Source organism: Pundamilia nyererei, unplaced genomic scaffold, assembly GCF_000239375.1.
Source record: "Pundamilia nyererei isolate P.nyererei 1_Seehausen unplaced genomic scaffold, PunNye1.0 scaffold00041, whole genome shotgun sequence".
NCBI lineage: Eukaryota > Metazoa > Chordata > Actinopteri > Cichliformes > Cichlidae > Pundamilia > Pundamilia nyererei.
Genome location: NW_005187442.1, coordinates 3,636,006 through 3,648,745, shown reverse-complemented (window position 1 = coordinate 3,648,745; position 12,740 = coordinate 3,636,006). Strand labels below are relative to the sequence as shown.

The window sequence follows — 12,740 nt, the reverse complement described above, 5'->3', positions numbered from 1 at the left end:
TGGCTCCTCCTGCTGCCCCATAAAACTTACCACACTCTGGGGCAAAACAACATTAAATCACAGATAAACTGGAGAGACTTTAAATAAGGGGAAGACATGTACTGTTATCAGTTTATTTTACAATTTTATTTATTTGTGGACAAAAAAAAGTTTTAAGTTAAAAAAAACTGCTTGTAGTTTAAAGAATGAAGTGAGATGTGAAACAACACGAAGCTCCATCTGTTGAAACAATCAGAGACGCTGATACATACATATGGCCTGCACATTAAAGTTAAAGATGCACGATATTTGGTAACTAGAGGTGTTGGTACCTCCATATGTTGGGTAAAAAGAAGGATTAGACTAAGGCTGGAATTAAAGCAATTTTCAAATACAATGTTATAAACATAAATGATAAATTAGGATAGAATAAATTACTTTGTCTTACTGCTGTTTGGCAGCAGTAAGACAAATGTAAATGTAGTGGTGTAGGGTTGTCTACGGGAATTCAGGGTGTTTCTTGTTTACTTGTTTACAATGGCCTCCACTCCCTGAGTGTACTCAGGGCCATTAGAGCTGTTTACTTCTTCCCCGCTGAAAGCACTGGCATATTATAATGTTACAGCTCATCAACCTGTCAGTCAATTCACACACCTGTGACTCTGAGTACTTACACAGATGTGCTAATTTGAGTGAATATGTTACTCCTGTATTTGTGTGTGTTTGGGTGAGAATTTTTGTTTGGGCTTGTTTATGTGTCCAGTGTGAGTTAAGCTCCCCCGGAGGCTAAGACCTCCAAAGACAGAGAGGCTTACTCTGCAGACACGAAGGCTGAAGATGGGCTCTCTTCACTGGGCTCGTGGGCCTGAGCAGCCCTGGAGTGCTGCTGGGTCTCTGTGGGGATGGGCTATGTCGAGGCTGCACCTGGACCGAACAACAAGGTTAGTGACATCATGGGATAAATTTATTTATAAATTCACTTTAAAAATGAACTATATTTTTACAGTAATGTTATACATATAATAACATAACTTTCGTGAACTTTTATAGATTCATTTTCTCACAACTGATATAACTTTATTGACGGTTTGAGATTTATTTTCATACTTCTTGATATTTTTCCTATTTTGTTATCTGTCTGAATATGTGTGGAACCTCTGGAGGAGTAAAAAATTATTTAGAAGTTCTTTGTAAAATGAAAGATGGGGGAGGAATCATGAGCTCTCAAAGGAGGTTTTGATTTACAGGTTCTTTCAAGGAGATGAAGAGATGCTGGTTTTGACCCAGAGTGATGAGTTAAACCGAAGTTACTGTGAGGACAACAGATCAGCCTTTAACAACATCACAAGCAATATTAATCCACATTTTGATGACAGAATAAACAGCAGACCGTCATCAAGAGAAGACAGACGCAAAGATGAGCCCTCTATAGCAGCTCATAACGGAGCCACCAGCCCCTTAGGATGGGAAAGCCCAGCCTTTAAAGAAACCAGGGCTACTGTAATCTCCACTGGAACCAAGACCTTCACCATAACTTCCGCTGTCTCTACTGAAGAGCCCTTTTGGTTGGAAAATACCAGAAGTTATGAAAAAGAAAAAAGATTATCTGAGATGCAAGGTGAAAAGATGGGAAGCGAGAGTTGGGAGAATCAAGGTTCCAGCCAGAACCGGGGGAACAAGAAGAAGTCCATCAGACCATCTGGGCTTCCTAGAGGGAAAGTGGTAAAATGGAGAGTTTCAGGAGATGTAGAGAAGAATCAAGAGGGGGAGAAACCCGTAGAAGGGACGTCTCAGCTCTGTACACGCCTTGAAAAACAGAGTGGAAGCATGAGTTTGGTTACTTCAGTTCAGAGCCCTGAAACCTGCACCCTGGGTCTGAACCCCTCTCCCACCATCACAGCCTGGGAGGCTGGCTGGAACATCACCAATGCTATACAGGTACACTAATACACACATGCATGGTTAAAATGCTTTCCCTAAAAGAAAATATAACAGTTCTTATGTCCTGCTTTAGAAGTTCATGATGCCATACCTCATGTAAGTGATTTTAAAAAAAGCAGTAAAGCAGCAATACAGATAATTTAGGTCGTTACAATGCAGCACATTTTTCAGACTTCCACTTTTATAACTTTCACGCACCTGTATCATGCCAATCAACCTTTCCTACAGCTACAGACACACAATCCTTGATTTGTTCCCTGCCAAATGAATGCAATAACTCAGCATGTTGCTAGTATGACTTATCCAGTTATGAAAAGACATTAGTCAAAGTTATTTAATCCAGTTATTGAGTGCTTTTACTCAATTCAGATTTTTGAGTCAGTGTTTCAGCGTTTAAAGCGGCAGCATTCTAGCAGGACTTTAAAGAAAGCCCTCATGTTTGTCTTCTGATAACACATCTTTTGTTAAGTGCAGCTGAAAATGCACCACATCTATTTTTCCTCTGAAAAATGACAACTCGAAATGCCAACTGTGAAGGTGTTAAGCTGCACACGTCATTCAAAAAGCATGAAGCAGCCTATTTCATTTACTCCTTTTGTGTTTTTATATTACTGAACAATGCTTTCTTTTGTCTTGCAGGCTGTTTGTCAGGCACTCGCGAGCCTTGATAATTAAATTAAGTGTGGATAAAATTGTTTTTTTAAAAATGGCAGTTCACCGGTCACAGCGTGTCCTCGTGGCAGTAATGCTAATAGCTTCTCTTGCTCTAAATGCTGGGCTCTATTCAACCACTGCATTCACGTAAATGCGTGTGTGTGTGTGCACGTGTGTTTTAACTGAATAACTCTGGTGTAATTGAACAGTGTCACCGGAGCCATAGAGAATGCTTTATGACATTAGGGTAGGAATACTGTGTATGCATCCATACACAGTCATATGCAGGTAAATGCTGACTAATTAAGATGCAAACATGTAAATTTGCATCAGATGCTTTTGTGTTCGATTGCTCGAAACCCTTACTGTTAACCCCGTTGTATAAGCACATAACACATATTCTAGCACATGATTTTTAGTAGAGAAGTATTTTATGTGCTTGGTTTGTTTACGGCAGTCTATATCTGAGTGCCAGATTTTTTTTAATTCCAGTTTTCCTTAGAGACTCGGTTTCTGTGCCAAGCAAGCCACAGAATCCTGGTCTCCAGTGAAAATTCAGCTTGTGATATATACTGTATTACTGATTAAAATTGCTTATTTAAAGCTATGGCTTTTTAAATGCTCCCAGCTATTTATTTTAGCTCCAAACCCCAGTGTGATCTGAATACTTTTTATGTAGCGTGTTTTTACCTCAGCACAAACACTTTCCAGGGTTGTTGGATTGGTTAATGTTTTATAGGTTGTTCATTAGCTGCAGCCCTCTGTCTCAATCAGCGACCTTGACTAAATGAACTGCTCAGTAATGCTTTCACTTGAGGTTACAGACGGTCAGGTTATGGTTTAATATTCACTGGATACTAAAATATCGAACAGCGACGAACAATCTCATGGCAGCGATCAAAGACAAAGGATATCTGTGGTGTGTAAAGAAATATTATGGCATTAATCACAGATCTGATGTTTGGCTAACAAATGTCTAAATAATGGGAAAAGAACAGCACTTTTATCTCCTATCAAGGCTAAAAAGAAAATATGTACTTTCCTGTGGTGGTTTATTGATGCCAATATAATTGACTGTCTGCCAGCTTAATAAAGTTTTTATTAGAAAGTAAATTTGCTGCCAAAATGCAAAAACCAGCTCCAGCTCTCAAGGCTCCTGACATGGGAATAATGAAACTCAGTTTGATTTCCAATCTGATTGTTAATGAGGCAGCTCCAGTTTGTGTGTCTTTGTTTCAAATTAGAGATATGGGCCTTATGTTATTGAGAATAAGAATGGCTGCGACTGACACGCTTTCTGTTTACAAGTGATATTTTACTTTAAGCCACACTGAAAAAATTTAAGTCGTCGTGATTTTCTGATCTAAACAGAAGCCAGAGGGGAATAAATGTACTCGTTCTGTTTTGGAAAGATGGTTGAGAAAAGGAGGATCTGTTCCTTTATTCTTTTGCTTTGCTTAGACTAAAAACTTATTGGGATGCTACAAACTGAATGTCTGTTTTTCATTCGCCCCGTTTAAAAAAATGCTCTTAATGAACTAATTGCATCAGATTTTTACATTTCAAGTTTTAAACGATCAGTGAAATGATCAATCAAAAATAACGACTATAGCTGATTGTTTACCGATGAATAGGCTAATCGTATGCAGACACTCTATAAACTTCTGTCTACAACATGACAATGAACTCACTGAGCAACACTACACGCTCATGTGACTTTTCAGTTACAATATAGATACTCTATAAATCAAATATGTTTTTCAGTCTAGATATATCGTGATTTACTCTAAAAAGAACCATAACTGAAAAATATGAACATCAAGCCATCTTAAACAAGTGAACTTACCAACTCGTTAGTCTTTGCTAAAGAAATATATGATAATATAATAATACATATATTCACCAGTCACTTTATTAGGTACACCTTTCTAGTACTAGATTTGACCCCCTTTTGTCTTCAGCTGCTGGAAATGCTCCTCGGGCATTTTAGTTCATTAGTCAATACTGACATGATAGCATCACGCAGTTGCGGCATATTTGTCAGCTGCACATCCATGTCAATCTCGCACTCCACCACATCCCTGAGGTGCTCTGTTGGATTAAGATATGGTGACTGTGGGGGCTATTTTAGTACAGTGAGCTTATTGTCATGCTGAGAAAAAACCTGAAACATCACTTTGAGATGATTTGAGCTTTGTAACATGATGCGTTATCCTGCTGTAAGCAGCCATCATGCTTTGCATAGTGAGATGGACATGGTCAGCAACAACACTCAGGTAGTCTATAGTATTTAAACTACTAAAGGGCCTAAGAGTGCCAAGAAAGTACTACCTACACCATTAAAATACAACCACCCATGTTATTTGTACCAAATTCTAATTATATTCAATGTATTCAATTCTATATATACCAACGACACAACAGACTCATTAGACCAATGACCAATTTTGTAGCCCCATGTGAATTTTAGCCTCAGTTTAATCTTCTCAACCAACAGGATTTGCACATGGTGTGGTCTTCCGCTGCCGTAGCATGCCCGCTTGAAGGTTCGATGTATTGTGGATTCAGAGACACTCTTCTGCATACGTTGGTTGCAACAAATGAATAACAAATTGCTGTTGCTTTCTTGTCAGCTCAAACCAGACGGGTCATACTCAGACACCAACAACCATCTGACATTACATATCACTTCAAATCACCTTTCTTGCTTATTTAAAGGCTTGATTTAAACGTCCACAGATAATCTTGACAACTTCTTCATGCCTAAATCCATCGAGTTGCATATGCCGTGTCATTAGATTCAATGAGCATCTCCCTGTTCCTAATAAAGTGAAAAGAGAAAAACAGCAAATGCATGAATTAGGCACATCCATTTGTTGTTTTATTGATTTTTCTAATGCAGGTTTGATTGAACTTGAGAACAGTTCTTTGTTCCTGGTTTTAAAAAAAAGTCACTTTCAGTTATTTAAATGTCAAACCTGCCTGTTTCAGCATCATCTAATCCCCCTATGGCAGAAAATAAGACATTTCTCTGTCACTTTTTGCCAACTAGGCATGTCCATGCATAAAATACTGGCCATGACCTGAGGGGCAGGAGCTGAAATCTAACTCAGAAGTCCAGGCATGGTGCAGTGAATGTGCAATAAACTTTATTCTATTAGCATGTAATGCCAAAGAACTCTCACTGTTTTGCCAATGCTTCCTGTGTAAGATATGAAAGAGTATAAAGGTAGTATTGGGTAAATAGAAGATACTAGAGTTGTCATATTGTGGCAGAATAAAAGGGGGTAGGGGTAAAACTTCTTCTACAGCTTCTCTCGAGCCAATCAGGGATTTGTTTCTTCCTTTATTGTACCCCTTTGTGATTGGAAGCTGCTTTTGGTTGTACTCAGAGTAACCAATTAGGAATTAGCTGGCAAAAACACAGAGAAACAGAAGTGCAGTGAGAGCGGCGGGGAGATGAAATCAAATACTTGAGCGTCAGATTCCTCTCAAACTGCTTTCATCCCCAGCAGCTCCATTTGAACATCAAAGCTCTATCAGCATATGCCTAACAGTCACCAGTTACAAAATAGCAACTTGAAAGAGAGAGAATGTGTCTCTGTCTGTTTATGCATCCACAGTGTGTGCTTATGTCTGCTCTGTGATGTGCTTCCACAACTCTTTCAGTGAGTCTGCATATCTCCGTGTTCCAACATTCAAAACACAGCAACTCCATCAAAGTAGCTTGTTGTCTCCTCTGATCTCCCATCATCCAACCTCATGCTCTCTGGCGCTGAGGCTGCACCTCTCCTTCCAACCTTCTCTCCTGTCTGTGTCCTTCTCCTCCTCCCTAGTCTCCCTGTTTTTTCTTTTCTTTTCCTCACCTCCCACTTTCACCTCCATTCCCTCTTCTCCATCTTCCCTCTCTGGCAGTGACTTACATTTTCCCTTGGTGATGGGCCAAAGCTCGACTCTACTCTTCCTTCTGCTCCTGCTGGTCTCCTGCATCCTCAGACTCTCCAGGCATCCAGCCAAAACTCTTCTCTCGCCTCCTCATCATCCAACCATGAAGAGTCCTTTCATCTCTTTGCTCTCGCTCTTCTCCTCAGCCATCCTTCGCTCTTCAGTTTCCACTTTAAGTTGTGAATTTTCACATTTAAAAAAAATATTTTAACGTATGTATGCACAGTTACGATCCTAATCTAACTTTGACTAAGATTTCTTGTCTTTGGGGTCTCATGATGATGATTATTGCATGAATTTCAGTAATGCTGATATATTCTTTATAATAATATCAAACCTTTCAATTACATTTTTTAATGGAATTTTATTTTTATGGTACCATCTCATGAGAACAGTCATCTCAAGGTGGATTATTTTCTAAGATAATGATATTCCCCCACCTTCTTTCTGTCTATAATTTAGCTTTGTGTGCACACAAAGAAGAAATTACCCTCTGGGTTGTAGTGTACTTTATCGATCTAGGTTGTTTATTTCTGAATTATCTAGCTTGGTAGAATTCACATGTATTAAAAAAAAACAACCTGATGTGAGCGGTTTCATTTAAGATGATCTTTAAAATGTGCAAATTTGATTTTGGCCTGAACTTTCACTGAAAATGTGCATCTGTGATGTGTGACTATGCACAATTTATACACTGAAAAACAGAAACAAAACCCACCATCAAAGTCTGTTTTATTTTGAGTAAATTTCTCCCTTCAAAGATGAAGTAACGACATGCAGATTAAGCCAGAAATTTCACCCTTACATGATCTTACATGAACATCTAAGCTGTTTTTGATTCGTCTGTCATTTCGAGCTTTTCTTAGCCTACTTGTAAACCTACATTTTTTTAAATGCACTTTTTCTTTTCTCAAAGGGTATCTTTGTGCTGGGTTTGCCCTTCGCCCTGGTGCAGTCAGGTTATGTGGGTCTGGTCCTGTTGGTTCTTTCAGCGTGGGTCTGTAACCACACAGGAAGAACCCTGGTGTCCTGTTTATATGAAGAAGAAATGAGGTAGAGTTTCTTTCACATTGTTATCAATATCAATATGACAGTGCCTGTTGTGAGCCCGTTACTAAAAGTAACCTTAAGTGTCTCGTTTTATTGAGATACTTAAGGGAACTGTTACATTTACCAAATACACAAGCATTTTAACAAAGTAATGAGGCTATTACTAGTTCTGTTAAATAGTTGTTTTTGGTATATTTTTGGTATATTTCAGTGGTGGGTCTGGGTCAGTTTCAAAGGTCCGGGTCCGAACCAGCTATCAGGACATTATGGAGGCCTGCTGCAAAGGACTGTGGCCGAATTGGTCTGGAGTTGGAGGTCTGATGGTAAATGTAGCTCAGGTAACACGCCTTCAACTGTAACACAGTCCTTTATTTTCCTTTTTTTTCTTTTTGCTCTGCAATATAACGTATGAACTCGAAACTTTTCTTTAAAGCAGATGAAACAATCAAACAATCTTCTAAGTTTGTGGCAGAGTCTTAAAATATTGTCACTTTTGAGAGAATTCAAAAAGAATCTTTATTCAAACTGAGTTGCACTAGAAGATAGTGAAATTACATCATTCTACACTGAAAAAAACCTGAAACTACTTCACTTTTAGATAACTCAAAATCTAACAATATTTAAGATGCACTAATATTATATGTATATCCAGAAAAAGGCCATTTATTTACTTTCCTACAATATACAGTAAATATATGAAGTAAAAATATACGTCTGTGCTGTCTTTCAGGTCATTGAACTTTTGATGACCTGTACCCTCTATCTACTCGTCTCTACAAGCCTGTTGTTTGACAGTTTGTCCTGGGTGGCTGTTCCTCGATCAGTGTGTTCACTCGTGTCTCTGGTGTTTCTTCTGCCCTGTCTGCTTCTGACTGATCTCAGACCAGTTTCCACTCTCAGCCTCCTCTGTTCCCTGGCTCACATACTTATCAGGTGACAGAATAAAAGAAGCAACTCATTTGTCCCAACACTCCAGCAAATTTGTACTGGCTGACCTGATCGCCTTAAAAACTCACCAATCATTTTAAATCAAGAGAGGAAGGCGCGCTGTCTAAATTGCTCTCTCATTCTCGCTCGTGTGATCGCGGTGCAGCTGCTGCTGTTTAAGTCGTCTGCTCTCACCTGCTACACGCCGCTGTTCCTGCTTGTTTGATTTATTTCTAACACCAGGTGTCTTGCATGAGAAAAGAAGCACGGAGTTGCGTCTATGAGCTGCCAGGGTTCTTACAGCTGTCTGATCTTTTAAAGCACACACTTTGACTTTCAGTTCATGAAAAACAGAAATTGTAAAGCCTGGGTTTTCACTCCACTCTTTGGCAGTGCTGGTTAGATTAATTCATCGTGTAATTAAAACCATGTAATCATAAAGTGCTTTGGTGTAACTGGTTGAATATCAACATCAATATATCCATTTTTTTTATTAGGTAGACTGTATGAATAAGATATGATGACATCAGTTAGTATGACTCATTTGTATCAAGCTACAGTACAGTGTGTTGAATTCAGTTTAGTGATTTATGGTAAATCTGTAAATTAAACTATTCTCATACTATTACATGTACTTTCTTAAAATTAATGCATTTCTAAAGTGTCATCCGGTACAATTATTAGCGTTTTTTTCATTTGTGTAGTGGGCTAAAATAGTTTAAGATGTTGCTGATAGACTTTGATTAAACTGTCTTCTTCAGAGAGTTTAATTTATTACCCCGTTAATAATTTCTGCCTTTATTTGTTGTGTTTTGTTTTTTTTCTGCAGTTCATCACTTTGTTCTTCCTCTCGGCGTAATTAGGATTTTTACGCCCCACTTTGTTGTGTGTGTTTATCACTGTGCTGATAAATTTTTAATTAATCAGTTCTCATTAGCTTTTATTTTGTCTCACTCACAGCCTATTGGTCATGCTGTACTGTTTGAGTTGCGCCAGCAGCTGGTCTTGGTCCTCTCTGTCTCTCTCTGTGGATCCAGAGGACTTCCTCGTTTCCGTCGGTGTCATCATCTTCTCCTATACCTCGCAGATCTTCCTCCCTCCTCTAGAGGGTAGTATGGAAGACAGGGGACAGTTTAATGTCATGCTGGGGTGGACCCATGGAGCAGCTTGCATCATGAAAACTATGTTTTCCCTAATGGTTAGTGACAACTTGGAAAACATATGATTGCACAGGCTAACAAGCTTCAGTTAAATGATGGTCAAAAGCGGGTTTTTAAGTTTCTAACATTAGCATGTGAGTTTGCAGTAGCACTTCCCTTGCTTAAAGCTTTTCATTCTTATTATTTTGCTGTTAATACACATGCACGTTTAAACAGAGCAGAAATTGTATCTCGCAATTAAGGTTTGATATAACTGATAAGTTGACAAACAGACTGGCTGATTGTTTTCTTCCTCCATTAGGCGGTGTTAACCTGGGGACCAGAAACCAGTGAGGTCATCACAGACAATCTACCCTCTGACCTACGACCTCTAGTCAATTTGTGCCTGCTGGCTAAAGCCCAACTGTCCTACCCTCTGCCATTCTATGCTGCTGCTGAAATACTGCAAACATGTGTGCTCAGAGGTAAAACCAAAAGAAAACCCAAACATAACCCCTAGTGCTGTCTCAGTACATACTAAAACTAACAGTGGGTCACTGAAATTAAAAAGATGTTCAAATGTTCATAAGCTACTGCGATTAAAAGCAGTAGTGCTCTGGTAGTCTGCAGGTGGCACACTGGGCTTTGCAGACCCACGTTTACATGTTGTGGATGTCTGTTTGTCACCAGGAGGTAGTGTCAAATATATGTGGGGGTGTTGGTCCTTAGGTTTAGCCTAGTTTAGCCTTTTTTAATTTAAAAAAAGCATGCTTGGGAGCTAACAAGGAACCATAAATCTACTGTAAAGTCTGCAGAGCATGCAGGTCACATGTTGCTTTATCAAGCTGTGATTTCTTCCAGATATTTTGGCCCATAAAAGACAAGCTCAAACTTAACGCTTACCCTTTCAAATGCCAGTAAATACAGATCAGTCGTATTTCACCTCATGCTGTGAGGTTACTCTTGAACGAAAGACTACATTAGCCCAGATGTCAAAAATAGCAACCTGTTTCTATAAACCCTTTAAACCAAGTCTGCCTAAGACAATTTATGAGCACCCAGCTGAGATGGCTTTTTAGCCACCCATACCTGTAGTTGGTGTCCACCTTGCTTCCCACATGGGGCCATTTAACAGAGGCCATTTTCGTATGATAATAGCGGGTTAAATGTGGATTTAATTAATAACAGCCTGTTCTGTTTGGAGTGTCAAAGCCATTCCAGTGAGCTAGCATGCACAAAACCAGAACACTGGATTGTCTCAATGAAACAGTACTACACAGTGCTGCTGTTAGTAAATACACCTTTGTTTAACCTGTAATGGCACTTCAAAATGCCTACTGTCAAAAGAGTCTATAACAAGTAAAACTATGATTCCCAAGAAGGCAGTTTTGGTAAATCAATGTGACAGCCTTTTAGGAAATAGAAGCAGTTACAGTGACTAAACAGTGTCAGCAGATGTATTTAAAGGCTTAGTGCATTTTGATGCTGTGAGAAATATGATCAGACAGTGAATAGCTAAAAATACTTCCAATACGATACAGCCACGATTGAACACATGACTAACAGAGAGTGTTTCACTAATGATATTAGTGTAACCATTTGAAGTAAGAAAAAAATTACAGTAAGTCAAATTTAATAAGGAAAACCCTACAAATTAGGCTAAAAGTAACCTACAACACGTGCCAACTTTCAACATACTGGTGATGGGTCACCATAGCTAAACCTTTCATAGTTGACTGTCAACAGTTATGTAGTCATCACACTACTCAATGATGATTTAATGATGCATGGCTAACAGTTTCCAGTTATTTAGTAATTAAAGTCACCACGCAGGTGCAGGTGGAAAACAATGAGTCAGAGTAGGATGTTTCGCAACCCCAACTGTAATCCAACCAAATCTAATGGCTGTGGTTGAGTAACACCCACTTGTTCAGTGATCCATAAATTGAAAGACCAAACAACAAAAGCTTCTTTGATAGTGAATATAAACCAGTTACCAGTTACCACTGTATATCTTTTCAACTTCTCTGGTTTAATCCGTTCAGATGCTGCCATGTCGTCTTACTCCAAACACCGAGGTCAAGCTGTATCTCGTCCTGCACTTGTGGTCCGCGGCGCCTTGTTGATGACATCATACTTGCTGGCTTTGCTGGTGCCCAGGTTCTCCCTGTTGATGGGTCTGACAGGAAGCGTGACCGGGGCGGCAATGACACTCATACTGCCGTGTTTATTTCACCTTAGACTGCAGTGGAGCCGCCTTACTGTGAAGGACCGACTGATAGATGTGGGTATTCTGAGTCTGGGGGTCATCTGTAGTGTGTCTGGTGTGATTTGTTCAGTGAAAAGGCTACTGGAAGGCCTATAGGAGGTGAAGATGGATAAAGGCAAAAATTCGCTAATAGCTTAAGTCAGTCACGTTAAAGAACAGCTGCGAGTTCTTCTTTGTATTTATTCCTGGATTAAAATAATGTTTGAGCAGATATTTTCCCTTCTGTACTTGTCAAACATAGTTTACAGTACAAATAAAAATAGGCACGCTGTTTTTCATTTTCTGTTAGTCTTAAAAGGCTTGTAAGGTATATTAGGATCCAATAAACGTACAAATTGTACTTTTTTTTCTTTTTCTCTTTATTTGTTTGTTCTGAAAACTGTCAATGAAGAATAATGTACAAAGGTCTAGAGCAGAGGTGTCCAACTCCAGGCCTCAAGGGCCGGTGTCCTGCAGGTTTTAGATGCGTCCTTGATGCAACACAGCTGATTTAACTGGCTAAATTACCTCTTCAACATGTCTTGAAGTTCTGGAGGCCTGGATTAACTAATCATTTGATTCAGGTGTGTTGACCTAGGTTGATGTCTAAAACCTACAGGACACCCCTCGTCTTGAGCCACCCCTTATTTCTTTATATTTTGCTTGGAAAACAGGAAATAGTTGCAGCGATTTTCTGAAACACATGCAAGCATGCATGAAAATACAGTATATGAGGTGAAAACAGAGTCTTAACATTTCAAATGAGCTTGAGAGTCAAGATTTGGTATGACCACCGTTACATCTTTCTTGTAACTTTGTAAGTAAGTCTCCAGGAGTAAGTCTTAGCTCTCCAGGCT

At 39.2% G+C, this 12,740-nt stretch overlaps 1 protein-coding gene across 1 annotated transcript; it reads left to right on the top strand.

The window, feature by feature from the left end:
• Nucleotides 1-1,605: 1,605 nt before the first annotated feature.
• LOC102208409 (vesicular inhibitory amino acid transporter) lies at nucleotides 1,606-12,000 on the top strand. Its single transcript, XM_005731187.1, has 7 exons — nucleotides 1,606-1,917; nucleotides 7,436-7,572; nucleotides 7,781-7,907; nucleotides 8,300-8,502; nucleotides 9,457-9,694; nucleotides 9,958-10,120; nucleotides 11,681-12,000. Exons 1-7 carry the CDS (start codon nucleotides 1,606-1,608, stop codon nucleotides 11,998-12,000), a joined length of 1,500 nt encoding a protein of 499 aa, XP_005731244.1.
• Nucleotides 12,001-12,740: the final 740 nt, after the last annotated feature.

Excerpts from the sequence above, each read along its gene's own strand:
- LOC102208409 (XM_005731187.1), top strand. The coding sequence starts at position 1,606 with ATGGGAAGCGAGAGTTGGGAGAATCAAGGTTCCAGCCAGAACCGGGGG. Across the intron at positions 7,908-8,299 it reads TGATGGTAAATGTAGCTCAG|GTCATTGAACTTTTGATGAC; the intron begins GTAACACGCCTT and ends GCTGTCTTTCAG. Across the intron at positions 10,121-11,680 it reads GCAAACATGTGTGCTCAGAG|ATGCTGCCATGTCGTCTTAC; the intron begins GTAAAACCAAAA and ends TAATCCGTTCAG.